This window comes from Ylistrum balloti, unplaced genomic scaffold, assembly GCF_031769215.1.
Source record: "Ylistrum balloti isolate Yb309-2 unplaced genomic scaffold, AGI_CSIRO_Ybal_v1 Utg370242, whole genome shotgun sequence".
Taxonomy (NCBI): Eukaryota; Metazoa; Mollusca; class Bivalvia; order Pectinida; family Pectinidae; genus Ylistrum; species Ylistrum balloti.
In genome coordinates this window covers 497,537-523,584 of record NW_026782196.1, presented here as the reverse complement: position 1 = coordinate 523,584, position 26,048 = coordinate 497,537, and the positions used below count along the sequence as shown (strand labels likewise).

At 34.6% G+C, this 26,048-nt stretch overlaps 1 protein-coding gene across 3 annotated transcripts in view; it reads left to right on the top strand.

Annotated features, from left to right (window-relative positions):
- Nucleotides 1-26,048, top strand: part of LOC132552241 (vinculin-like) — a 59,308-nt gene that overhangs the window by 17,245 nt on the left and 16,015 nt on the right. The window contains exons 2-19 of one of the 3 annotated variants that reach the window (XM_060216391.1): nucleotides 3,819-3,926; nucleotides 4,628-4,799; nucleotides 5,273-5,418; nucleotides 5,739-5,901; nucleotides 7,668-7,907; nucleotides 8,269-8,417; nucleotides 9,519-9,711; nucleotides 11,099-11,244; nucleotides 11,611-11,703; nucleotides 12,309-12,378; nucleotides 12,572-12,723; nucleotides 13,017-13,194; nucleotides 13,711-13,908; nucleotides 14,465-14,556; nucleotides 15,178-15,280; nucleotides 18,199-18,363; nucleotides 20,321-20,368; nucleotides 22,511-22,615. In XM_060216391.1, coding sequence (XP_060072374.1) covers nucleotides 3,819-3,926; nucleotides 4,628-4,799; nucleotides 5,273-5,418; nucleotides 5,739-5,901; nucleotides 7,668-7,907; nucleotides 8,269-8,417; nucleotides 9,519-9,711; nucleotides 11,099-11,244; nucleotides 11,611-11,703; nucleotides 12,309-12,378; nucleotides 12,572-12,723; nucleotides 13,017-13,194; nucleotides 13,711-13,908; nucleotides 14,465-14,556; nucleotides 15,178-15,280; nucleotides 18,199-18,363; nucleotides 20,321-20,368; nucleotides 22,511-22,615 — 2,521 coding nt within the window. The remainder of the gene's footprint in view (nucleotides 1-3,818; nucleotides 3,927-4,627; nucleotides 4,800-5,272; nucleotides 5,419-5,738; nucleotides 5,902-7,667; nucleotides 7,908-8,268; nucleotides 8,418-9,518; nucleotides 9,712-11,098; nucleotides 11,245-11,610; nucleotides 11,704-12,308; nucleotides 12,379-12,571; nucleotides 12,724-13,016; nucleotides 13,195-13,710; nucleotides 13,909-14,464; nucleotides 14,557-15,177; nucleotides 15,281-18,198; nucleotides 18,364-20,320; nucleotides 20,369-22,510; nucleotides 22,616-26,048) is intronic. The other 2 variants (XM_060216392.1, XM_060216393.1) reach the window with 2 other exon arrangements.

The following is a 26,048-nucleotide window of genomic DNA, read 5'->3' as shown; positions in this document are numbered from 1 at the left end:
TCGGTTCCCTAGATATACAGAGCTACAGAGCTGCTTATTGGTTCCCTGGAGATACAGAGCTATGTACTGGTTCCCTAGAGATCCAGAGCTGCTTATTGGTTCCCTAGAGATACAGAGCTGTGTACTGGTTCCCCAGAGATATGGAGCTGTGTATTGGTTCCCTAGAGATACAGAGCTGTGTACTGGTTCCCTAGAGATACAGAGCTGTGTACTGGTTCCTAGAGATACTGAGCTGCTTATTGGTTCCCTAGAGATACAGAGCTGTGTACTGGTTCCCCAGAGATACAGAGCTGTGTATTGGTTCCCTAGAGATACAGAGCTGTGTATTGGTTCCCTAGAGATACAGAGCTGTGTACTGGTTCCTAGAGATACTGAGCTGTGTACTGGTTCCCTAGAGATACAGAGCTGTGTACTGGTTCCCTAGAGATACAGAGCTGTGTATTGGTTCCCAAGAGATACTGAGCTTTTTACTGCTTCCCAAGAGATACTGAGCTTTTTACTGGTTTCCTTTAGTGTACTGGTTTCTTTGGGTAGGTTTTTTTCATCTGGCTATGAGCCTGGTATAGTTGAAATGAGAGTTCTGTATATTGTCCAGTAATAAGCCCGCCTCCTTGATTCGAGACAGTTGTTTGCCACTGGGGTGTATTTCAGGATAAATACAGCTATTGTATTACAAAACAGGGCTTATGATGCAGAGTCTGGGGAAAGCTGAGCTCTAGTTATTAACTCATGGTGTGAAAAAAAAATGTATATTTACTATGGCTAAGACCATGGGGTAGACTTGATGAACAAAAGTGCTACCTTGAGCTGTCAGGTAATTTACACAGCTGTTGTTGATTAAAGTTTTGGCCTTTCACAAAACTGCCAATTAATTGTCCACAAAAATACACATCATCAGTAAGGGTATTTTGGATGGCTGAGAGTCTATAGTGTTACAAGCCCCAGCCTGTTATTACTGTGTTATTACAGAGAATAGATAGGTCAGGTGCCAGATCAAAATAGTAAATTAGTGACGGAGGGTTATAGGAGGCTAGTTCTGTTGTCTATACAAGGGATGGACATAGCACTGAGTATCTTTTGTTTAGGAGGGGATGGAGAGACAAAGATGGAGGCTAAAATGGGGAGAGAGGAAGATAAGTCTAATGGGGAGTTATTATCTTTCTCTGGTAAAAACATAAAATATATCAAGTCCTAGAAATGCTGATTCAGCACAGAATTAACTTACTACAGAGGGATACTGTAATGGTGTTACCTTGAAAACAGGAAACAGCGGTAGAAGATAATGAATTAAGGCCTGATTTTGTATACTAAGTAGAGCAGTGTATTGTAGTCAGAGAGGTTCCATATGTTTATACTTCATCTTCGTGAGAAACATACATGTAAAGTACACATAGAATATGATACATGACATGCTGAGTATGCATGAGGTTAGGATCCCACACATGTACATTTGTACAGTGCATGCATGCTCTTATTCATGGTCAGTTCATGTCGGGTGATGTGCTCACCCACATTTGTTGTAGTGGAAAAGCCAGAAAGTAATATTTCATTGTCCTCTGATATTCTATTCTATACTCTGTCAGGGTTTGATATACTAGGATGTGACAAATTTGGACAAAGGTTATCAGGAGGATGTCACAAAACACCGGGTATATTTGATTTTACAAGAAATGGAAATACCCCACTATTTTAGATTAGATGTTGCCTTGCTTATTTTGACAGATTTTAACTCGTAGGTATGCAGTATTTCTTCTCAAACTTTTAATTTCTTTACATTTTATTTTTTTTAAGTACTTAAGATATCCTCCGATGTTTTCTGGTAGGCCCTTTTTCAGAATATTACTAGGATAGATTGGGATGTTATTGGCTACATGTGTTGTTACTGGTAAAGCAGTATTTACCAGTAAAGCAGTATTTACCAGTAAAGCAGTATTTACCAGTGAATGTTTCATAATTGATATCATAATAGCTAGATAATATTAAAAGAGTTATCTTTTTTTTTATTTAGCAATAAGCCCATGTCTGTTAATAAGCCCACCCATATCTGTTGATGCTTGGAAGCATACCAACAAGTTCTTGTGTATTCCGTGTAATAAGCCAATCCATATCTGTTGCTGTTCAGAAGCATACTAACAAATGCTTCTGTATTCCCTGTTATAAGCCCACGTACATCTAATGCTGTTCAGAAGCATGTAAAATGCTTCTGTAGTCATATATACATCTATTGCTGTTCAGTAAGACCATCACCTCTATCCAATGATATTTTATTGTCCTGGTACTTTGACCAAATACACTATTTCTTTTAAAGAAAACAACATTTTTGTTTTGTTAATATTTCAATAGAAAGAAAATAATCCTTTTATTCTAAAAAAATCTGCCAAATATTTTAATACCTTATTATGTATTACACAGTCACAATGTGTCACACTGTTTGGCAGTGTAAGTTTTTTGAAGCCTTATAAAAGTTTAACCATAAATACTCCAATCCATATATAAGTGGATGGAATGAGTCGTATACTGGAGGAAAGTGAACTTGATGGAGCTAAGTCTGGCTTAACGATGGTAAAATCTAGTCGCAAAATGCCAGGCAATATTGATTATATCACAGTGTTATATATTCAAATGAATAGTTCCTGCCATGCTCAATAACAAACACAGGACAGAGCTGTCTGGCTTGTGCTATTGATCATTAGTATACAGTAAATGCTAACACAACTATAAATCAAACATTGATGAATATATTTGATGAATTCTTTGATGGTCAAATTCATCGCAAATGTCTGAGGTCAAATTCATCGCAAATGTCTGAGGTCAAATCCATCGCAAATGTCTGGTCAAATGCATCGCAAATGTCTGTAGTTAAATTCATAGCAAATGTCTGTGATCAAATTCATCGCAAATGTCTGTGGTTAAATTCATCACAAATGTCTGAGGTCAAATTCATAGCAAATGTCTGAGGTCAAATCCATCGCAAATGTCTGAGGTCAAATTCATCACAAATGTCTGTGGTCAAATTCATAGCAAATGTCTGAGGTCAAATCCATTGCAAATGTCTGTGGTTAAATTCATCGCAAATGTCTGTGGTCAAATTCATCGCAAATGTCTGAGGTCAAATTCATAGCAAATGTCTGTGGTCAAATTCATCGCAAATGTCTGTGGTTAAATTCATCACAAATGTCTGAGGTCAAATTCATAGCAAATGTCTGAGGTCAAATCCATCGCAAATGTCTGAGGTCAAATTCATCACAAATGTCTGTGGTCAAATTCATAGCAAATGTCTGAGGTCAAATCCATTGCAAATGTCTGTGGTTAAATTCATCGCAAATGTCTGTGGTCAAATTCATCGCAAATGTCTGAGGTCAAATTCATAGCAAATGTCTGTGGTCAAATTCATCGCAAATTTCTGGTCAAATGCATCGCAAATGTCTGTGGTCAAATTCATTGCAAATGTCTGTGGTTAAATTCATCGAAAATGTCTGTGATCAAATTCATCGCAAATGTCTGTGGTTAAATTCATTGCAAATGTCTGAGGTCAAATTCATCGCAAATGTCTGTCACTATGTTTGATTCTAATCCTGTAGATTAATTACAACTTCCATTGCTATATGGTGAAGGGACATTAAAATAACACCAGATTACACGTGTATACAGTTTAAATCAATTACAGAAGTAATTTTTTATTTACATTGTATCCCAAGTTTATAAATAGCAATCTCTTGTATGTCAAAGTCTTACCACTGTTATGATATTTTAAAATTGTGTCACAACTGACCATCATGTGACTGTCTAACTGACCATGATGTCTCTCTATATTACAGGTATCCAAATTAGTCATCCTTCATGAAGAAGCAGAAGATGGCAACGCCATGCCAGACCTTGCCATGCCGGTCCAGACAGTCAAGCTGGCCGTTGATAATCTTGTTAGGGTAGGTACCTTATGATTTGAGAAAGCAAAACAAAAAATAAGGGGAAAAAAATCATAATCATAAAATTTAATAGTGTGTAAAATGTTGTAACAGTCTTGTTTGTGTGTGTGCTGTGGCTTGTTTCCCTTTTATAATACAAGTTGTATGATCATATTTAATATAACATACATTCATCTTATATAATGTTTGTTAGTTCCAATGTATGGAACGCATTGTATCAGGGAGCATGCTTTATACTCAAATGTACATCATTTTTCGTGATGGAATAAATCTTTGTGTGAATGAGTTTTGTTTGAGTATCAAGAGAATGAGAGTGAACTATGTTTGATTGTCTTGAAGGTAAGTTTTGTTTGATTGTTAAAAGGGTGAGTTTGTTTGAGTGTCAGGAGGGTGAGTTTTGTTTAAGTGTCAGGTAGGTTAGATTTGTTTGAGTGTCAGGTGGGTTAGGTGTGTGGAAAGGTTTTTTTTTTGTATTTGTAGAGTGGATTTCTTTCAAACGTCTGAGGAGTGAATCATTTGATTGGCAGGAGAGTGAGAGTTTCGTTTGAGTGTCTGTAAAGTGAGTTTGTTTGAACGTCTAGAAAGTCAGTTTAGCTCAAGTGTCTAGGAAAAAGTTCATATTTCTGAAATTAACATGAGTAAGGTTTTATCATGATGTATGTGAATTTTCTTCTTTGTTAAGCTTAATGTTAATGTTGTAGGTTGGTTATGAAACAATTAACAGTAGCGAGGACCAGATCCTAAAACAAGACATGCCCCATGCCCTCCGCAGGGTGGAGGAAGCATCCTTACTTCTTCTTAAGGCATCAGAACTTCTCCGAACAGATCCATTCTCTGCACCTGCACGTAAAAAACTCATAGAGGGTTCTAGAGGTAAGGAGTAGTGTTCTTGTGTTGTTTGCTGAAAATATTTGTAAGCCACAGTATATTGTTCAAGGATAATGAAAAAAATGGCATTCTCTACAGGTAGATAAAAATCTTCAACAAACAAAATCCTCCCTGTAGAAAAGCATGAAAAGGTTTCAATACTTGGCAAGGAAGAAACAGTCAAACCTGCTTTTGAGTTCACCTGTATGTAACTGTTACCTGTATATTCAGTTCTCTGTTTATGGATCCCAATGTAATACATTTTTGATGTCATTGTATATAAAGGCCACCTGTGTATAAAGGCCACTTTCCTTTGCCGTACTGAGTGACCTTTATAGAGAGGTCTGACTGTAAACACAAAGTGATTTATACTAATCATGAAAATTGTTATTGTTGTGCTTTACAGAAAAGTCAGATAGATCAGAATTGTGCACAGTAGATAATTTACAGTAAGAATATGTCTTTATTTTGTTTATTAGGTATTTTACAAGGAACCTCTGCCTTATTGTTAGCTTTTGATGAATCAGAAGTGAGAAAGATTATCCGAGTATGTAAAAATGTGTTAGAATACTTGGCTATAGTAGAGGTGGTGGACCGAATGGAAGATCTCGTCACATATGTCAAGGTCAGTGTTTCTATCTGAATTAGAGGTCCTGTTGATGTCTTCCTTTAAATATCTGAGAAACAACCCAAAAGATGAAATATTAATCCTAAAATTTAGAAAATAAAGATCTCTTTATCAACAAGATATCCTAGTGCTGTTGGTTCCCTGTCTGAATGATGATAAAAATACCTAAATCAGTAGTAATCATGTTTTGACTCCCATGCACATGCTGTAGGAAAGATTGACCAAACCTGAAGTTCTGTCAATGGTCAGATTGTCGTACACATTCATCTCTGTGTTTGAACTCATTCTGACTTTGAAATATTTTGTATTGTTTCCAGAATCTAAGTCCAGTTCTTACTACAATGGCGAAACAAGTGGATGGACGGGAAAAGGAGTTAACACATCAAGTCCACAGAGAGATGTTATGTCAGTCGCTGGATCAGGTCAAAAACCTCACTCCTGTTGTCATTAGTGGCATCAAGATCTACATCACAGCCAAAGGTAGGTATCTGCACACACAACTACACATTAACATTCGACTTACAAGAGGTGGGTTGTTTTTCTCTGGATGAGGTCATGATTTGTTTCGATGAGATGGGGATAGATTGTGTTCCTCTGGAAACTGAGGACATGATTTGTTTCGATGAGATGGGGATAGATTGTGTTTCTCTGGAAACTGAGGTCATGATTTGTTTCGATGAGATTGGGATAGATTGTGTTTCCTCTGGAAACTGAGATGGGGACATGATTTGTTTCGATGTTTCGATGAGATGGGGATAGATTGTGTTCCTCTGGAGATGATTTGTTTCGATGAGATGGGGATAGATTGTGTTCCTCTGGAAACTGAGGACATGATTTGTTTCGATGAGATGGGGATAGTTTGTGTTCCTCTGGAAACTGAGGACATGATTTGTTTCGATGAGATGGGGATGATGAGGACATGATTTGTTTCGATGAGATGGGGATAGATTGTGTTCCTCTGGAAACTGAAGGCATGATTTGTTTCGATGAGATGGGGATAGATTGTGTTCCTCTGGAAACTGAGGACATGATTTGTTTCGATGAGATGGGGATAGATTGTGTTTCTCAGGAAGCTGAGGTCATGATTTGTTTTGATGAGATGGGGATAGATTGTGTTCCTCTGGAAACTGATGACATGATTTGTTTCGATGAGATGGGGATAGATTGTGTTCCTCTGGAAACTGAGGACATGATTTGTTTCGATGAGATGGGGATAGATTGTGTTCCTCTGGAAACTGAGGACATGATTTGTTTCGATGAGATGGGGATAGATTGTGTTCCTCTGGAAACTGAGGACATGATTTGTTTCGATGAGATGGGGATAGATTGTGTTCCTCTGGAAACTGAGGACATGATTTGTTTCGATGAGATGGGGATAGATTGTGTTCCTCTGGAAACTGAAAACATGATTTGTTTCGATGATTTGTTTCGATGAGATGGGGATAGATTGTGTTCCTCTGGAAACTGAGGACATGATTTGTTTCGATGAGATGGGGATAGATTGTGTTCCTCTGGAAACTGAGGACATGATTTGTTTCGATGAGATGGGGATAGATTGTGTTCCTCTGGTAACAGAAGACATGATTTGTTTCGATGAGATGGGGATAGATTGTGTTCCTCTGGAAACTGAGGACATGATTTGTTTCGATGAGATGGGGATAGATTGTGTTCCTCTGGTAACTGAGGACATGATTTGTTTCGATGAGATGGGGATAGATTGTGTTCCTCTGGAAACTGAGGACATGATTTGTTTCGATGAGATCGGGATAGATTGTGTTCCTCTGGAAACTGAGGACATGATTTGTTTCGATGAGATTGGGATAGATTGTGTTCCTCTGGAAACTGAGGACATGATTTGTTTCGATGAGATTGGGATAGATTGTGTTCCTCTGGAAACTGAAAACATGATTTGTTTCGATGAGATCGGGATAGATTGTGTTCCTCTGGAAACTGAGGTCATGATTTGTTTTGATGAGATCGGGATAGATTTTGTTTCTCAGAAAGCTGAGGTCATGGTTCGTGCTGTGCTGCCATGGTTGTGTCAGTGCACAAAGTTGCGTTTGGTAATATGTGGCAGGCATGAGGTAGTTAGTCACCACCTCATACTGACACTGCTGTTCATGGGATGATAAAAGCCGCAAACAAATCGGCCAACAGACAAATACAATGACACATACATGTCACTCTGTGATGCCTCACACACTTTTTCTCTGAATTTTCTCACTATATACTGTTCCTATTTACAGAGAACTACACCATGCCTCAGCAGGTGGTTGATGCACAGTGTAACAGAGATTACATGGTGAAGAAGATGAGAGACGAAATCCACGAAATCATTCGAGTGTTACAGCTGACAACATATGATGAGGAGGAGTGGGATGCTGACGACCTTGCCGTCATGAGAAAACTGCAGAGCACAATTGATCAGAAGATCAAAAATGCTAATGACTGGCTGGCAGACCCCACAGCGCTTGTTGGAGGGTCTGGTAGGTGGAGATAACTCCAGCTGTGTGTTTTAGTTGATCGTCAACCGTCTAGCTATAAATGAAATAGAACATTTTAAATAAAAGCTTTATTTCTAATTTAGTGTATTTTACTTTATAACCAAATATACAATACATGTTCCATTAAGTAGTTGTCCCTTCAAAGTTAGATTGGCAAAAGTATTACATTATATTTATGCTGATATAAGTTATGACATCCATTAGCAAATGTCATAGTTTCAGTATAAAGTATCAATCCCTGAAATGATTCTTCTGGAAAACGTCATACACCATTAATTTAACATCTTTCATTTTATGGTAGAAATAACTTTAATCAATTAAAAGAATTTTTGTGAATTTTCAGGCGACAAATCATTGCGACAGATATTAGAAGACTCGCGACGTGTAGCAGATAGGTGCACAGACCCAGAGGACAGAGATATAATATTGAAGACAGTAGGAGACATGGAATCCATGACTAATGCCCTGTCAGAACTACGACAGCAGGGAAAGGTATCATGTCTTACTCTGTATCAGTTTACTTACAAATATCAAGTGAAACATTGTCATAAGTGTCAAAGTCATGACTTTGTTCGAGGAAAAATATTAAGACAAACAGATTGAAAACATAGTGGAAACTAGAAATGCAATGTGTACATGCGAATTTCTTGTGTTTGTAGACACTAAAACAATTGGATTAGAAATGCATTGTACTATTTTCCAGATTTGTTTACTCATGGAGAAAATCCTTGATACATGTCATTAATTTAAGTGCAAGTTGCAAGTCATTAAGATAGAAGATTATATGTCATAGAAACATTACTGGGGTTCATTAAGGTAATCATAGGTAACACAAAACATAAAGATAATCATAGGTAACACAAAGCATAAAGGTAATTATAGGTAACACAAAGCAGAAAGGTAATTATAGGTAACACAAAGCATAAAGGTAATCGTAGGTAACACAAAGCATAAAGGTAATCATAGGTAACACAAAGCATAAAGGTAATCATAGGTAACACAAAGCATAAAGGTAATTGTAGGTAACACAAAGCATAAAGGTAATTGTAGGTAACACAAAGAATAAAGGTAATCGTAGGTAACACAAAGCATAAAGGTAATCGTAGGTAACACAAAGCATAAAGGTAATTGTAGGTAACACAAAGCATAAAGATAATCATAGGTAACACAAAGCATAAAGGTAAATTGTATGTAACACAAAGCATAAAGGTAATCGTAGGTAACACAAAGCATAAAGGTAATCGTAGGTAACACAAAGCATAAAGGTAATCGTAGGTAACACAAAGCATAAAGGTAATCGTAGGTAACACAAAGCATAAAGGTAATCGTAGGTAACACAAAGCATAAAGGTAATTGTAGGTAACACATAACATAAAGGTAATCATAGGTAACACAAAGGTCAAACAAAGGTCATTTACCTTTTGACTGATTGATATACTGTCATAGGACAAAATTACAATATGTTGTTTGAGGGGAGTATCTAATATATAGATGATCGAAATTCAACGTTTTGTTGTAGAAAATACCAAAAGATAAGATTGCAACTCACTTGTTACAGTGACATAAACCCTTAAATGAGCATTTTATTTACAGGGAAACAGTCCACAAGCCATGTCTTTAGCCCGTCAAATCCAAAGTAAATTACATGACCTTCAGAGACAGACCCAGAAAGCCATTGTGAAGACTGAGAGATCTGGTATACGACGTCCTGCCCCTACCGTAGAGGGAAAGGTAGAACAGGCACGACAATGGCTGTCACACCCAGGCATGGACGACAGAGGACTCGGTACTTAATTGATCATTTATCCTACCTAGGAGAAATTTAGGGGACATCAAGCATACAAACCTGTGTAGGCTTACTTTAGGCTTGATGTTAATTCAATATGAAAATGTGAAATTTTATTAAATTGCTCTAGAGAAATTGAACAAAAGATATACAAAGTGAGTAGTGCCTTTTAATACAAATTAAAAAGTAGAGTAAAGCCAAGCAATGACTTAAACTTGGGTTTTTTCCTTCGAGGACATGTCAGTGATGCTAAGGGCCTAAATTTTGAAGCCTAGGAGGGGACTGAGGAAAATCCAAAGTGATTGAAAGAAAAGTTAAATTGTAGACAGTAATGTGCACCATGCCCAAAATTCAATAAATTTCATAATTTTGATGTATCAGATCACTTTAGAATGATGTCAGTGCATCTATAGTAAGAAGCATTAACAAAGGAATTAGTTATTTAATAAGTGGACAAGAGTTACGTCCCTTGTTTTTTCTTGTTTTGTAGCTCTGTGCTATTTAAATGTGTAAAGGTATTTGTATTCAAAGAATGTTACTGTAGAATTATTCCACACTTGAGAACAATATTCTACAAGGATATTACTTACATGCTCATAAAAAGGATGATTTTGGTAGACGTAGTACTATGCATATATTAATTTACTGATACTTCACTTGTGATGTATAATTAAGTTAAGTTTAATGAGGGTAAATATGAACCTCTGTTAAGTTAAGTTTAATGAAGGTAAATATGAACCTCTGTTAAGTTAAGTTTAATGAGGGTAAATATGAACCTCTGTTAAGTTAAGTTTAATGAGGGTAAATATGAACCGCTGTTAAGTTAAGTTTAATGAGGGTAAATATGAACCTCTGTTAAGTTAAGTTTAATGAAGGTAAATATGAACCTCCGTTAAGTTAAGTTTAATGAGGGTAAATATGAACCTCTGTTAAGTTAAGTTTAATGAAGGTAAATATGAACCTCCGTTAAGTTAAGTTTAATGAGGGTAAATATGAACCTCTGTTAAGTTAAGTTTAATGAGGGTAAATATGAACCTCCGTTAAGTTTAATGAGGGTAAATATGAACCGCTGTTAAGTTAAGTTTAATGAAGGTAAATATGAACCTCCGTTAAGTTAAGTTTAATGAGGGTAAATATGAACCTCTGTTAAGTTAAGTTTAATGAGGGTAAATATGAACCGCTGTTAAGTTAAGTTTAATGAGGGTAAATATGAACCGTTGTTAAGTTAAGTTTAATGAGGGTAAATATGAACCGCTGTTAAGTTAAGTTTAATGAGGGTAAATATGAACCTCTGTTAAGTTAAGTTTAATGAGGGTAAATATGAACCTCTGTTAAGTTAAGTTTAATGAGGGTAAATATGACCCTTTGTTTGATATGTTTTATACAGGAGAACAAGCAACACGTATGATAGTAGCAGAAGGACGACGAGTAGCAGATTCCTGTCCAGGGTCTCAGCGCTCAGATCTTCTGCGGCTGTGTGATGAGACAGAGATACTCACTAATCAGCTCTCGGATCTCATCAGGAAGGGCCAGGTAAATACTGTGTCTCAGATCATTTAACAAAACTTATCTTTCACACCTAAATGAACTTTTTGAGATATCAGACCCAGATAACACTATATACTGTAACTTATACTTGTATACATGTAAATTTATGACTGCTTTTTATCAACACAAATAATTGTAAATATATTTCTGAGTGTGTATTTGCTTTGGTACAATGTAGTTACCTATGCAAAATATTTCTATCAAAACAGTGAATTTTGAAAATCATATTTATGATATCATAAATACAAGTATTGATATTAATTAAGAACTGAAATTCTAGGAATATGCATTTCACAAGAAAAATTATGAGATTAAATTTGTAGATGATGAATAAATGTATTTGTTTGTCAGGGGGATAGCCCACAAGCCAAAGCATTGGCTAAAGCTCTGACAGAAAAACTTCATGCCCTCAAGTATAAAATACAGGAAGCCCTGCTCAGCCAGGTAAGTGAACATCAGGAAGCAAAGTCAGCTGCAAGGTTAAAGATCATTAACAAAAGGATATTCTTCTATTTACTTATAAGTTACTTTAATAACGATTTTTAATTTCGCACATGTTGTTATTTGGTAGGTCAGTTTCAAGGTCACTATTATAATCAGACTTTCATAAGTCACAAGGTGCACTGGGAATCGTTAGTTTGTTTTCAGAATAGAAAACGAGAAATATAGAAAAAAAAAATCTAAAAACAGAATATGATATAATATAAAGGTGAGTATTGGTAATAATTGTCTGGTAAATGAAAAAAAGAAACACAGAAATATAACAAACCTTATATAGACATGTATTATGTATATGGAGATCAATTTATTTAAAAAAAAAACACACACAATAGAAAATATGAAGTAATTCTGAGCATTGATACCATGAAATAGTTGTATTTTTATCGATGTTTCTGTTGCTGGTTCCGACTGAATGACATAGCATACATTACTTACTTACTTACTGTGGTATCGGTAAATAATAACAGTAAAATTGAGTTTACTGCGGTGTAATATTTCATGATAAATAACCGTGAACATTTCAGAAGAATTGTGTTTTTATTTTCTAGGTTGCTGATGACTTTATTGATATCTCAATGCCGCTGAAAAACATGACTGATGCTGCCCTGGCACCCTTAGGTATGTCATGTTTACTTTGTTACCCCAAATCACAGAGTCTTACATTAAAACAATCAGAAAACTGTCATCCATTGGCTTACAGAAACTTTGCCGACACTTGGAGCTGTATCATCAATAATGAGGATAGCCTTGTATACATTCCTGTATTGACCAGGAACTGGATATATTGTTATACAAATACTTTGTTTTTCAGGAACTCCAGGCCGTGATGCTAACTTTGCTGACAAGGCAAAACAGTTTGAGGACCATTCCTCCAAACTAGCTGATACTGCAAATATGGTGGCAACAAAAGGGGGATGTAGAAACAAGAAAACCGTAGAGGCGATCTTCAAGTCATCAGCACAGGTAAGATAGCAAGGGAATGAAGTCATGGATGACATGTAAACATAGGGGTAAGGGAGAATACTGTGGAAAATTTGAGGCCATCTTTAAGTTATCAGCAAGGGTGAAATATAGAGCCTATCTACAAAACATTGATCAGAACAAAAATGATTGTCTTCAAATGATCAGAAAAAGTTAAAGGTATAAGAAAAAATTCTAATAAAATATTTATTTCTAATGATAACTTCATTCAGTGCTAACTTCTTGTTTGTTCACTCGCTGACATGGTTGAATGGGTTTTTTTTTTAATATTTCAGGTCAATGATCTGACACCACAAGTGGTTACAGCAGCAAGAATTGTACTCGCTGACCCCAACAATGCTGCTGCTCGTGATCATTTTGACTTGATGAAGAAACAGTGGACAGATAATATGGAACATTTAAGGAGTCTTGTAGATGAGGCTGTTGATACGCCAGCCCACCTTAAGGCCGTCGGTACGCATTTGTTGCCTGAAATTTGCAAAATTTGGATAAGGTTAAATAAGATTATGCAAAGATCAGAATTATCTCAACACTTTAGACAAAACTTTTTCTGGTGGCTACAGATAAATGCTGCAACATTAAACTGTAAAAATCTGGTTGACTGAAGAGGATTTCTCAATAATCAGCCTCAATTTTTTATGTGTATTTGCCTATTATCAATCATATCCTGCATGGATCCCACAAGGGTAACAGAATGACTCAGAGAATGAAGTAGGTTTTATATAGCATTCCTACTAAAACAACGAAAGATGTGATTGGGTTTACTGTTAGACTTATTTACAGATATATATGGTAGTATTGCTATCAGGAGTTGTATGGAAAGACTCTACTTTGGTTAATAATTGGATAAACATACAGTATTTCATTTATGAAGAGGTCAGTTTTACTACTATTTCCTGTTTAATTGTTTTTCACTGCCTTTGGTGCTGTAGATTCTGATATCCCTTCAACTTATCCTAAATGTTACAGAGGAAGCTATCCTTCGGGACACAGATCGTGTAGAGGATGGCATCAGGACAAATGATCCAGCTAAAATGGTAACAAACGGATCTAATATTGCCCGTCGTGCAAACCGTGTACTTCAGGTAGCTCACACTGAGGCTGAAAACAGCGAGGACCCACGATTTGTAGACCAGGTCAATCATGCTGCCGAAAACTTAAAGTCAAGTGAGTCTAAATCTTCAAACTTAATGTCAAAAAATTAAAACTTTTAAGTCAGATGAGTCAGAATATTGAAACTTTGTCAGGTGAGTCAGAATGTTAAAAGTTATAACTCCAGTGAGCCACCATTTTGAAAAGTAGACTTAACATGTGAATTGAAATTTGAAGGAGAATCTAATTAACTTCTAGTCTTCCTTGTTTATAAAATTGCAGTCAAGTGATTTAAATCTTTTATTCAAATGAATCCTAACATGAAATCCTAAGATTCAAAATAAGGTAAAACAAAACAGTTACTGAGTTGTGGAAATTAAGTTTAGAGATATAGGAGGGAAGGTAAGGGAAAATTAAAGATGAAAAAATTTGTGGTGTTTTTTAGAAACTTATTTTCAAGTGAATAAGGTGAATAAGAAAAATTAGGGTTCCCAGAAAAGTGTATTAGTGATAAGTAAATTGAAGTAAGCATATGCAAGTTTGAGTGATTTTTCTAATTGTCAAAAATAGTTTGAATATTTAGTTGCATTTGAATTAAAAAATTTCAAACTGGTGTCATCTCATTTTACAGCGATCTCTCCAATGGTTCAGAATGCCAAGATTATGTCTATGAATCCCAAAGATGGTAATGCTGTCAACAACTGGAGGAAAGCCAACCAGAATGTGAGACTTTAAATGAATTAAAGTCAATATCTAGAGAAACTGATTAAATGATGAAAATCTATATTCACTGTTACACCTCTTAGTTAATGATGTCAGTAGCTCTTGTGAGCTAAGACAGGTGTGTTAATATATGTAACTTTGAATCAAAGACAGGAGAGTTAGTATATGTAACTTTGAAGCAATTCTGGAATCTACAGACTTTACGGAAATCACAGGAATACCACATTTAACCTGGATTCTACATATTTACTATAGATCTCAAGAATACCGTATCTAATCTAGAGATAGGCCTGTCAGTATCTATGATGACTTAGAGAAGCTCCTCCATATCCCAACCAATCAAATTACAGCTGTTGATGAGTGAGAGAAGCTCACTCCATATCCCAACCAATCAAATTACAGCTGTTGATGAGTGAGAGAAGCTTTTCCCATATACCAACTACTCAAATATCAGCTTTGTCAGCACTTGGTTGTGGTAAAATCATATTTAATACACACTTCCTATTTTCACTGTTAATTAATTAGGATATCACACAAATATTTTCAGTTAGATGCATTATTTACGCTTCACTAGGATTACTGTATCAGAATCATGATTTCTTTGCCATCTTCTCTTAACAGCTTATATCAGCGGTGGGCGACGTACGAGACATATTCCGAGAAGAGCCTGGTAATGAGCAGTTCCCTCCTCCGCCACCAGACCTGTCACAACTTCACATCACAGGTAGGCGGAGTCTTTCTACCTCAGGGTGGATATAGTTGATGTCTGGTTTTGTGTTGTATAATCTGTTTATATCTGATACTTTTTACCTTTCAGTAAACACTAGGAAAGTTGCAGAGGAAGCTGCTATTTTCTATTTATCTAACTCATTTGACCTCTTAGTGTATGCCTACTTATTTTACAAGAAAGATAAAAGTATATATCTATTTTTTTTTTTTTTTTTCATAATGTACTTAATTGTCTTTAAATTTTGTATCTTAACATTTAAATCATAGATACAATGGAAACACTCACATTTTCTGAGTGATAAAGATTATGTGTTTTGAAATGACCTATAAAGGAACATGATATTGGAACAGAACATGATATTGATATCTATGTAAGTACACTTAGGAGGTCAAATAATATATATATACACCTATATCCTTGCACATCTTATTGTTTACAGGTGTATGTCATTACACCAAATCTAACATATAAAAGTGTGATGTATTTATATTTTGTAATATTTTCATCAGTTCAGTTTTCAGTGAATCTTCGTATGTTCAGTGTCAGAATTATAGTAAATCACATACACATAATCTTTAATAGACCTTTTAATTCCTTAATATGTGTGTTTTTTATTGCTACAGTATTTATAGTTGATAACTGTAAACCTTTATTTATCTGCATCTGACTGGTGCATTTTGTGTGTTTATGTTTTGTAAGAAAGTGCAGTTAGTTATAGATAAGTGTGATTTTGTTGTGATTGGTCTTTGCAAGGTGTGACAATAAGGTATGGTGTTGTTTAGATTTTAGAAATTTTTGAGGCAGTATACCTTAAAAACAGAAATTGTTGAGACAGTATACCTTAAAAACAGAAATTGTTAAGACAGTATACCTTAAAAACAGAAATTGTTGAGACAGTATACCTTAAAAACAGAAATTGTTGAGACAGTATACCTTAAAAACAGAAATTGTTGAGACAGTATACCTTAAAAACAGAAATTGTCAAGGGGTCAAATATCAATGATATGTGTAGGATGAATTTATGTATGTACAAGTTTATATTGGAATCAACAAATTAGTGGTTTAATTTTTTGAAAAAAGAGTTAAACTTAAAGCAGTAAAACTCCTGAGTTCTAAAAAAAAGAGGGGAAAAAATTTCATTTGTCATCTGTCACATGACAGAAATATCATGTGACGAAATGTTTAAATCATATTACTGAAGTATTCCCTATATTCTGCAAGAAGTGGGTTCTACCATGTAAGACTGAGCTGTTTTCTGTAATTGATATGATTCTAAAAACATGGAATGTGTTTAATAAAGATGTTACTCACATCCTTTATTTTTCAAACAGCTTTGATAGCACGGCTTTTTCTAGAAATTTCTTGAAAACAGAACTTGGGATGTTCTTTTGGATATTGTTTTTGGCTTTAAACACAATTGGTTTTGTGCAAGATAATGGTTTTATTCATTAAAAAATTAAGTACAAATACGTCTTTATACTTACACTGTATATTTTGGTACTTAACATATTTATCAAATATATATTTTATTAGATAGTAAATCAGTTGTGTTTGCCTGTGATAAGAGTTTGTCAACTGTATATAGTATAAATGTTGTGTTGTGCGGCTGTGCATTCCTGAACCGTCAGATTTATAAAATCTATATAGACAATATATATAGTGTAACTGTTGTGTTGTGTGGCTGTGCGTACCTGAACTGTCAGATTGTTGAAACCTTTATAGACAATATATAGTGAAAGTGTTGTACAGCTGTGTGTACCTGGTGAAATCTTATACACTATATATGGTGTTGAGTATAATCATTAATGAAAGCTAATTTGCATTTATACATCGTTAACCTGTTTTGCTATTCGGGGCACCATGAAAATTTGGTGAAAATGTACCTGTCGTTGTGAGCTTACCTTAATTGGTGTTTGTTTTTCACGTTGTACCTTTCATGGGAGTTTGTTTACACCAATAATTGGTGTACCTGTTGTGTTGAGTGTACTAGCAAAGAGAGTTTGTTTACACCAATATTGATGTACCTGTTGTGTTGAGTGTACCAGCAAAGAGAGTTTGTTTACCCCAATAATTGGTGTTCCTGTTGTGTTGAGTGTACTAGCAAAGAGAGTTTGTTTACACCAATAATTGGTGTACCTGTTGTGTTGAGTGTACTAGCAAAGAGAGTTTGTTTACACCAATAATTGGAGTACCTGTTGTGTTGAGTGTACTAGCAAAGAGAGTTTGTTTACACCAATAATTATTGTACCTGTTGTGTTGAGTGTACTAGCAAAGATAGTTTGTTTACACCAATAATTGGAGTACCTGTTGTGTTGAGTGTACTAGCAAAGAGAGTTTGTTTACACCAATAATTGTTGTACCTGTTGTGTTGAGTGTACTAGCAAAGAGAGTTTGTTTACACCAATAATTGTTGTACCTGTTGTGTTGAGTGTACTAGCAAAGAGAGTTTGTTTACACCAATAATTGTTGTACCTGTTGTGTTGAGTGTACTAGAAAAGAGAGTTTGTTTACACCAATAATTGGTGTACCTGTTGTGTTGAGTGTACTAGCAAAGAGAGTTTGTTTATACCAATAATTGTTGTACATGTTGTATTGAGTGTACTAGCAAAGAGAGTTTGTTTACACCAATATATTTGGTATTTACACCTGTATACAGTGTTTAAACCTGTATTTAGTGTTTACGCCTGTTTATTGTGTTTACACCTGTTTTTGTGTTTACACCTGTTTATTGTGTTAACACCTTTATTTGGTGTTTACACCTATATATAGCATTTACACCTTTATTTGGTGTTTACACCTATATATAGTATTTACACCTTTATTTGGTGTTTACACCTGTATTTAGTATATGTGTACCTTTGATGATGAAATTAGACTTTTATACCTATAACAGTATTTATTTACACCTGTAGACCATTCCATGCCACCGCTGCCACCACCGCCAATCTGGCCTTCCCAGGACTTTAGTGAGATTTTCAACCTGGGCAGGCCGCCAGCCTCCGCTTACGGTCCGACTAGCGCCACCTATAGTCCTGTAGTCGTAGATAGCCCTCCAAATAGAAATATCATGGCTAGAGGTAGCAAATGTAATGAAGCCTAGCATGGTTTTTTGAGAGTGAACCCCCTGATGTGAGCATCCTATGTATCCCAACTCCTTAAATCAATGTTAACCATCATATAAAATAACAAAAGTAATACCAGAAATCTATGCTCTAACTTCCCTTTTAATTAATTGTCTTTTGAATGTAGAGTTTACACATTAGGTTGTATGTTGATAGAATTTGAAAGCTAAGCTGGACTGTAATAAGTTAACAACTCTATCTTTGCTCACTTTATACACACACAAGTTTAATCTCCATTCTCCACATATGTGTCATTAGTAGGGGGTGGGGGGTGGGGGGAGGGGGCGGGGAATGGCCTACTACTATATCTGAATGACATTCCTTAAAGTGTAGACTTTTTTTGGGACAGTTCTACGAACAAAATCTCTCCTGAAGTGAAAGTATTTTATAGACTGATAGATTTTTTCAGTTTTCACAGGTAGCAACATCATTGTGTAGGTGTAATCAAAGCAAACCAGAAATTAAAAAAAAAAAATCAAACAATTTGATATCTGCAGCGCTTTTATCTGTACCTCATAACTTCCCTATACAGAATGTTTTATCTCTTGAGAAACAACTATGAATAACACTTAATCTTTTAACATCCTGTATTATTACAAGTTTAGAATGAAGATGAGAATCAAAAACTTATCTTAAGATTGATGAATTATATTGATAAAAGAAATTATGAAAGTTTGATTTGATTATTGTTAATGGTTAATCAACAAGTCTCATGCTAGGAAAAAAACTTCATTGATTTAAATTTCAAGGTTAAACGAAAAATAGCATATAGTACTTAAAAGTGGTGTTTGAATGTCACACTATGTAAGAACTCACCGAGTCTGAGATATGAATGTTGATTTGTTTCACTATCAATAGCTAAAACCTTTTTCTTGTTGATGTTGTTGTTTGAATAATTCATTCTATATCATTAAACTTAATTAATTTGATATCAATGAATTATTTAACTAAACCATACTTATTCTGATACGAAATCTGCGACACTTTATCAATCATACTTATATTAACTTTTTTTCCCCTGTTTGAATTTGTGACAATGTGGAGGTAACAATGGAGAAAACTTGCAGATGAAATGTGAAAATCACATGATTTTGTCTCTTAAAAATCAAGGCTGCTATGATGGCATGGAAAAAAAGCATGTGGAGAGAGTGACTCGGTTTGATTTGTGTTCTCTATCGTGTCAAATGCTTGTGTGAATTTTATCCACGTTGTATAATAATTATAGTGAGGAATAGTACTTAATCAATGCTAATTAAGCTAACAATACGAATAGCTTCGTTGGAATTTGACTGTACAGTGATTTTCAGTGTCAAACAAGTTGGATTGATATCCCACTTTTTATGCTGCATGACCTTTATGAACTTGAAGGGTAGAGGAGTTTATCAGCATGATTTTACAATCATTTGTGTGTGGTTTTTAACATTTCATCTTTTTTATTTTCTTTGTGGCAAATGAAATAATTACTGAAGATTATACTTTGATTACTGGAACTAGAACACAGAGTGTTTATCATGCTTATTCATTGTCACTACCTAAAACATTGTGTTTTATTGTGTGTTGGTGAAATTTTATCATGATATCATTGTTTTGTCTCAGTATTTTGGTCATTACATACTGAAATCTTAACCACACATATATAACATCATATATAACATCTATTAATTATAATTTTGTTTCATCTGTGTTAATGAATATATACTACATATACCTGATGAAGAAAATCACCTGATTTTTTCATCTATTTTGAATGTTGAATGATGGGATCATATTTATTCGTGTACATACATATTTACGGTATAGAGTTAACCTTTTTCTCATGAAAGTATAGACATATCATTCATTTTATTCATCCATCTTGAATGTTGTATGATGGGAACATATCTGTATGTCTGCTTGTCCTGTTTTCCCACAGTTCCAGATCAGTTTGCAGATGGATCTCACATGATGCCGCATCCTGAAGGTACTCCAAGAACAACCTATCCCACAATCCTTTTCACCTTCCCCCGATATTTCATCACCTGTTTTGTCACATTTCACGTTTATGTTTTTTTGTCTAGCTGATGTCAATATGTTTAGCTTTGTTATTCGTTATAGTTTTTTTTTCTTTTTAATTGATTTCTTTAGTGTTTCTTTCACTTTTCCTCCAACAGTTCTTGTAACAATAATGGTGAAATGTTTTCTAAATGTGATGTTACCTTTCTAATAATACCCAAACATTATTAATGCTTTCAGTAGAATTCTCTGTAGTCAGCCATTTAGTACAATTTATCTATAGTTTATGAAAAATGTGTAGTTCATTACTTAAGGCTGTTTTGTAATTTTATTAAGGTCTAGTAAAATTGTCATATATTTCATTTGAAAATGTTTCGAAATTAAATATATCATAATCATCATTTGTCCAGAGTATAAATTGATATTAATTACATATTAATGAGGTTATAAGGTGACCTTTAATTGAATACATTTTAATGACTAAGGTGACCTTTAATTGAGTAATTTTAATGAGGTTTTAAAGTGACCTTTAATTGAGTACATTTTAATGAGGTTTTAAAGTGACCTTTAATTGAGTACATTTTAATGAGGTTCTAAAGTGACCTTTAATTGAGTACATTTTAATGAGGTTCTAAAGTGACCTTTAATTGAGTACATATTAATGAGGTTCTAAGGTGACCTTTAATTGAGTACATTTTAATGAGGTTCTAAAGTGACCTTTAATTGAGTACATATTAATGAGGTTCTAAAGTGACTTTTAATTGGTATTTTAATGCTTAATCATTACTGTATCACAAATTTAATGAATTCATTAGATTATTGGAGGTAAACTGTTTTCATTTTGTTGCTTTTCATAGACCGATCTTATCAACAATGTGAGTTACTATGCACTTTGATCATCAGTCAGTATTGTGTGTACATATATGGAAATGAAAGTATTTACAAATCATAAATGTTGCATACATTGAAAATACAAAGTATATATATATTTGTGAAAGTGGTGTCTTGTATTTTGATTTATTTGTCTATGTTTGAAATATCTTGCATCTGTATAATACTATTTAGTAGTTAGTGTTGTTCCGTCTCTTAGCAATTTCCAATTATTTTTGTTGTAGTTCTATGAATGCAAACAGTATCTAGACAGTCTAGTTTGTTTTACACAGTATCTGACTCCAGGTCATTATACAAACACTTGTGTCAAAACCAGTTGAAAATTTAGAGAAAAAAATAAGAATACAGGTTTGATGAAAATTAAGACTTCATAGAATTTTAACTTTCTGAACTTCATTGAATTTTTTTGATTATATGGATTAAATGCTAAAACAGGTGCTTCTGAAACATTTTTGCTCTGTATCAATATGAATCATTTACCGACAGGTACAATTATATGTGTAAGGATTGGTAACCATGGTTATATCAACTCTGTGTACCCTTATATATTGATCAATTTACACAGAGGTAAGTGTTTTGGTTGTACTCTATATGGATGGTTCAAACAAAATCAAGATTGGACAAAGTTTAGGCAGAGTGTGTTGTAGTGTCTGATGATCATGATCTATTGTTCTGATGGTGTTCAGTAAGTACAGACAAGTATGTTTAAGGTGTATCATATGCCAAATTTCAAGTCATACAGGTAGCTATACCACAGAAACAAGACATATGAGACAAGATGGTGGGATTTCAGAATTCAAGACTTATTTTCAAAACATGTTTTGTCATTATTTTTTCCACCTCAACGAAGAAAGAAGTTGAAGCAAGACTAAATTTCTACTTTTTTGTCTCAGTTGGCATTAGAGTTGGCATCACTGGTAACATTAACTAGTCATCTTTAGCCCAGTTTCTCACAAATTACAAGTGCTATATCAATCGAGGCAGGATAGTTCTTTGACTGCAGAATTTATTTCAGGACAAAAAAGAGGTTTACCTGGTATGCTTGAGTTTTAATATGTTGGGTGAAAATCATGAAAATTTGGAAGATTTTTGAGAACATTATCTTACACCAATAATATGAGAAATAAGATATGAGTGCATCATATACTGTAGTTGTGTGATGATATGTGATAGTAGTTAGCAGCAGATACTGTATTGACCTTCATGTTTGACCTTTCAGCTACAATGAGACAACAAGAGGCGTATCCAGGCCAGTTTGCGCCCCCGGCACCCCCACCCCCGGTGCCCCCACCCCCTCAGGATCATTTCGGCTACTATGGCAGAGGTTTTCATGGAGAATTTTTTTCTTTTTATTGGATTGATATTGGTTTTGGATTTGTTTCAGGAAATCTTGTGCATTTTCCACCTGTACTAATACAGCGTCGTACCCCATGTTTGCCTGGTTGATGAAAGTGTCAGATCTCTCCAAACATACAAAACAGTCTGTAGTCTTGTCAATTACAAAAAGTTTTGTTATCAACATGAAATGTTTTGTTTTGCCCATTTTGTTAGAGATGTTAAAGGTTTGATGAAACTTTATATGAACCATTCCTTCTCTGGCTAGTCAATCTATTCTTAACTACCATAGATTTTAGGTAGTACTTCTTGATTCTGTATACTTAATCATGTATTTCTTTTTCTCAATTTTACTGAAGATAAGATGTTGAACCAAAACAAAAAAAATCCATCTAAGAAAGGATCTGTGTTGTGGAACATAATCCCAATCATCAAAGTCTGAAGTGTCTTTTTTCATGCCCAAATGTAGATATTTAATGATCTAGACATCATTTGATTCTACAATAACTGTAAGAATAGATATACTAGATTCTACATAGTTCCCTGTGTAATATTTCTATAAATTGATTCCTCGTATATTCATCAACTGCCCTAATATTATATCTACATTAAAGTAATGACCAGTGTGTTTGGAGGTGTCTGACTGTTAAGTTTGTTATATGAGATGTAGATGTTAAATAGTTGGGCAATGGTTTAGACTTCCTTGTATTGAAGCCAGGTGTTGGGAGTCTAGCATTCCGTTGTCACCACACCAGTGTTTCTGGAAATACTCTGTCGTACCTATACTTCTGTCAATCTTAGGAAAGCTCTTTAACCTTCTCTGTTTCTTTTCTTTCAATGATTTCCATCCTTTCCATGTTTTTCTTTCTTAATCCTGTCTGCCTGTCTGTAAATTGAACAGTTGAAAACCTCCATGTTTTTAATATTTCCCAGAATTCTGTGTTGTTTTATGCTTTAGAGATTTGTTCTGGAGATTTTCTTAGTTCTGTACATCTACATGAAATTCATTTCCAAACTTTTCACCTCAGTACAACATCTTCTTCATCTATTTGCATTTTTGTTTGGTTTCACAGAAAGCATGCAGCACATTGTCCTCTGATTAAGTTATACCCAGGACTGTATTCATTACATTGTTCTTAAGCTCAAACTGAGGTTAAAGTATTATCATAAGTAATTTAGAAATACACTGATACCAGGTGATATTGTTGAAATCCCTGAAATGCTCAGATCAGAAGACAATATGAAATTACATAGTGTAAAAGACATCTTGATGAAGACATCTATGCTAGGAGCTATGAGAGCTGATGTTATGAATATAATCCTTGAATATTGTTTTGCAAGCTTGAGAGAATGCAGCATCAGCATACAAGCATGAAGACATGTACAACATCATTGTAATTCCTGACTCATGGATTATGCTGATATTATGATATTTCTTTACCAAATGCTACAAAACCTGAAGTCTGTTCCTTATAATAGGCTCGTAATGTAAATGATAAAATTTAATGACTATATGTCAGTGATATACATAATGCATGCAAATGTTTTTGTTTTAATCAAAATGTTAATGTCAGCATAATAATGAATGCCTGCCATTTACCAAAAGTAGAGAGACCAAAACACATCTTGTTTTAATATCTTCTTGGTTCTCCTGTTTCAGATGTGAATGGGTACTGATGCTGAATGTAGTTTGTAGTTTAAAGTTGATGTTTTTTCAGTGCTAATGTTTACATTATAGTATATGCATGTTTCAGAACTTCGTAAAGCGCTGGCCAACAGATCGGCCGCATCTCCAAACAGCAGATCAGGTGACCCTGATGCACCTAATAATGTTTTGTATCTCACTGTTGATTGGTGAAGAGCACTGTCCAATCATTACCCTCCCAATCCTTTGTTACACTTGATCCAATGCTAGGGCTTAATCTTGTCATCTTCCAAATAATATCTCTGAAAATATATAATTCTTATTTTACTAAATCTTGAATTTTATATCATTAATTAAAGTTAAATATTTTCCTTAAATTCTTAGATATATATAAAAAAACTTTTCCCATCTATATTCCTGGTATATTTTTACTTATATCTTTATGATATCATGATACTTATTTTTTCTCTTGTTTAAAAATACAGAAATAAAGCTGTACTGGTGAATTTGTTTCTGTAATTAAGTTTTTAAGACTTACTGATGTTCAAAGGGAGGTAGTTAAATTCATTTTTAAAAAAAATGAGAAAAGTTTCTGGACAAGGAGAAGGCAGTGAGTGATTGGATGTCAATAAATTGGATAAATGTTTAAACAAAAATGTAATTCAGAAACAGAAGTTTGCTGATAGATTGAAGAATAAGGATGATCAGAAAAATAAGCTGACACTTACAGCGATAATTCAGGGGAGGTAACTTTGACAGCTAGGTATAACTGAGGGATAAATATGACTCCTTTTCAGGTGTTTATCCTATTGAGCGTTCTGACAGGTCCCCTGATGTCCTTAACGCCCTCATCTTCCACCCAGGTGACAAAAAGCACTGTGGGAGCAATGTCCCACCAGTATATACCTCCATGTAATCTAGAGTGCCTGTGTATCCATAGGAAATAGCTTCTGTACAAACGCAAGGAAGACAGGGATTTTCCTTTAATCCAATAGAATTCCATGTCTTTAAACTATGAATCTTTGTGTTTGGTCAGGACATTTTACAAATTGGGAAATTTACAAATGGGAGAGAATTTTGATTTTTTTTTAAATCTTGATCTTTTACCCACCCATAAGCATCATTTCACTGCCAACCATCCCACACTCTGTATTTGCTTTACACAATCACACTGCTCCAGTTTAACGTGTAAGGATAGAATCTCAAAATCATTACCACCAAAATCCCAACGGGAAAATCCCTGGGACAGTTCTGTAATACTGTCCAGATATTGACACATAACAATGATAAGCACCTGGAGGGTCTGCCCTTGATTTTCTGTCCAATGAGAGACTTATTTGAAATTTAAGGAGATGTATGTTGTTCATCAGAGTGGGCAGTTTGATAATGATGTATTTTGATTGGTGGTGGGGGAATACAGAACAGTTTATTGCCAGGATTATTAAAGATGTAATTCAGGAAATTATTGATAATTATGTATGTAAGTTCATAAAAAGTCCTTTTGTATATTAAGCTTTGCCACACATTTGAAAATTCTCAGGTGATATAGTTATAGTTTGTATACATTTTCAAAACATGTTTGGTTATTCTTTAGAAAATCAAGGAAAATTAAAAGAGCCCTTTGTTAGAGTATTTATAAATCCTTACAGTAGTCTCATGAGAGACCTTGACCAAACACTGTTAGCGACACTGTTTTGTATGGTACTCTATATTTGCAGGTGCTTTCCCCATAGATAGGAGTAACACTTCCCCTTACATGAGAAGTGGTTACCTGTGT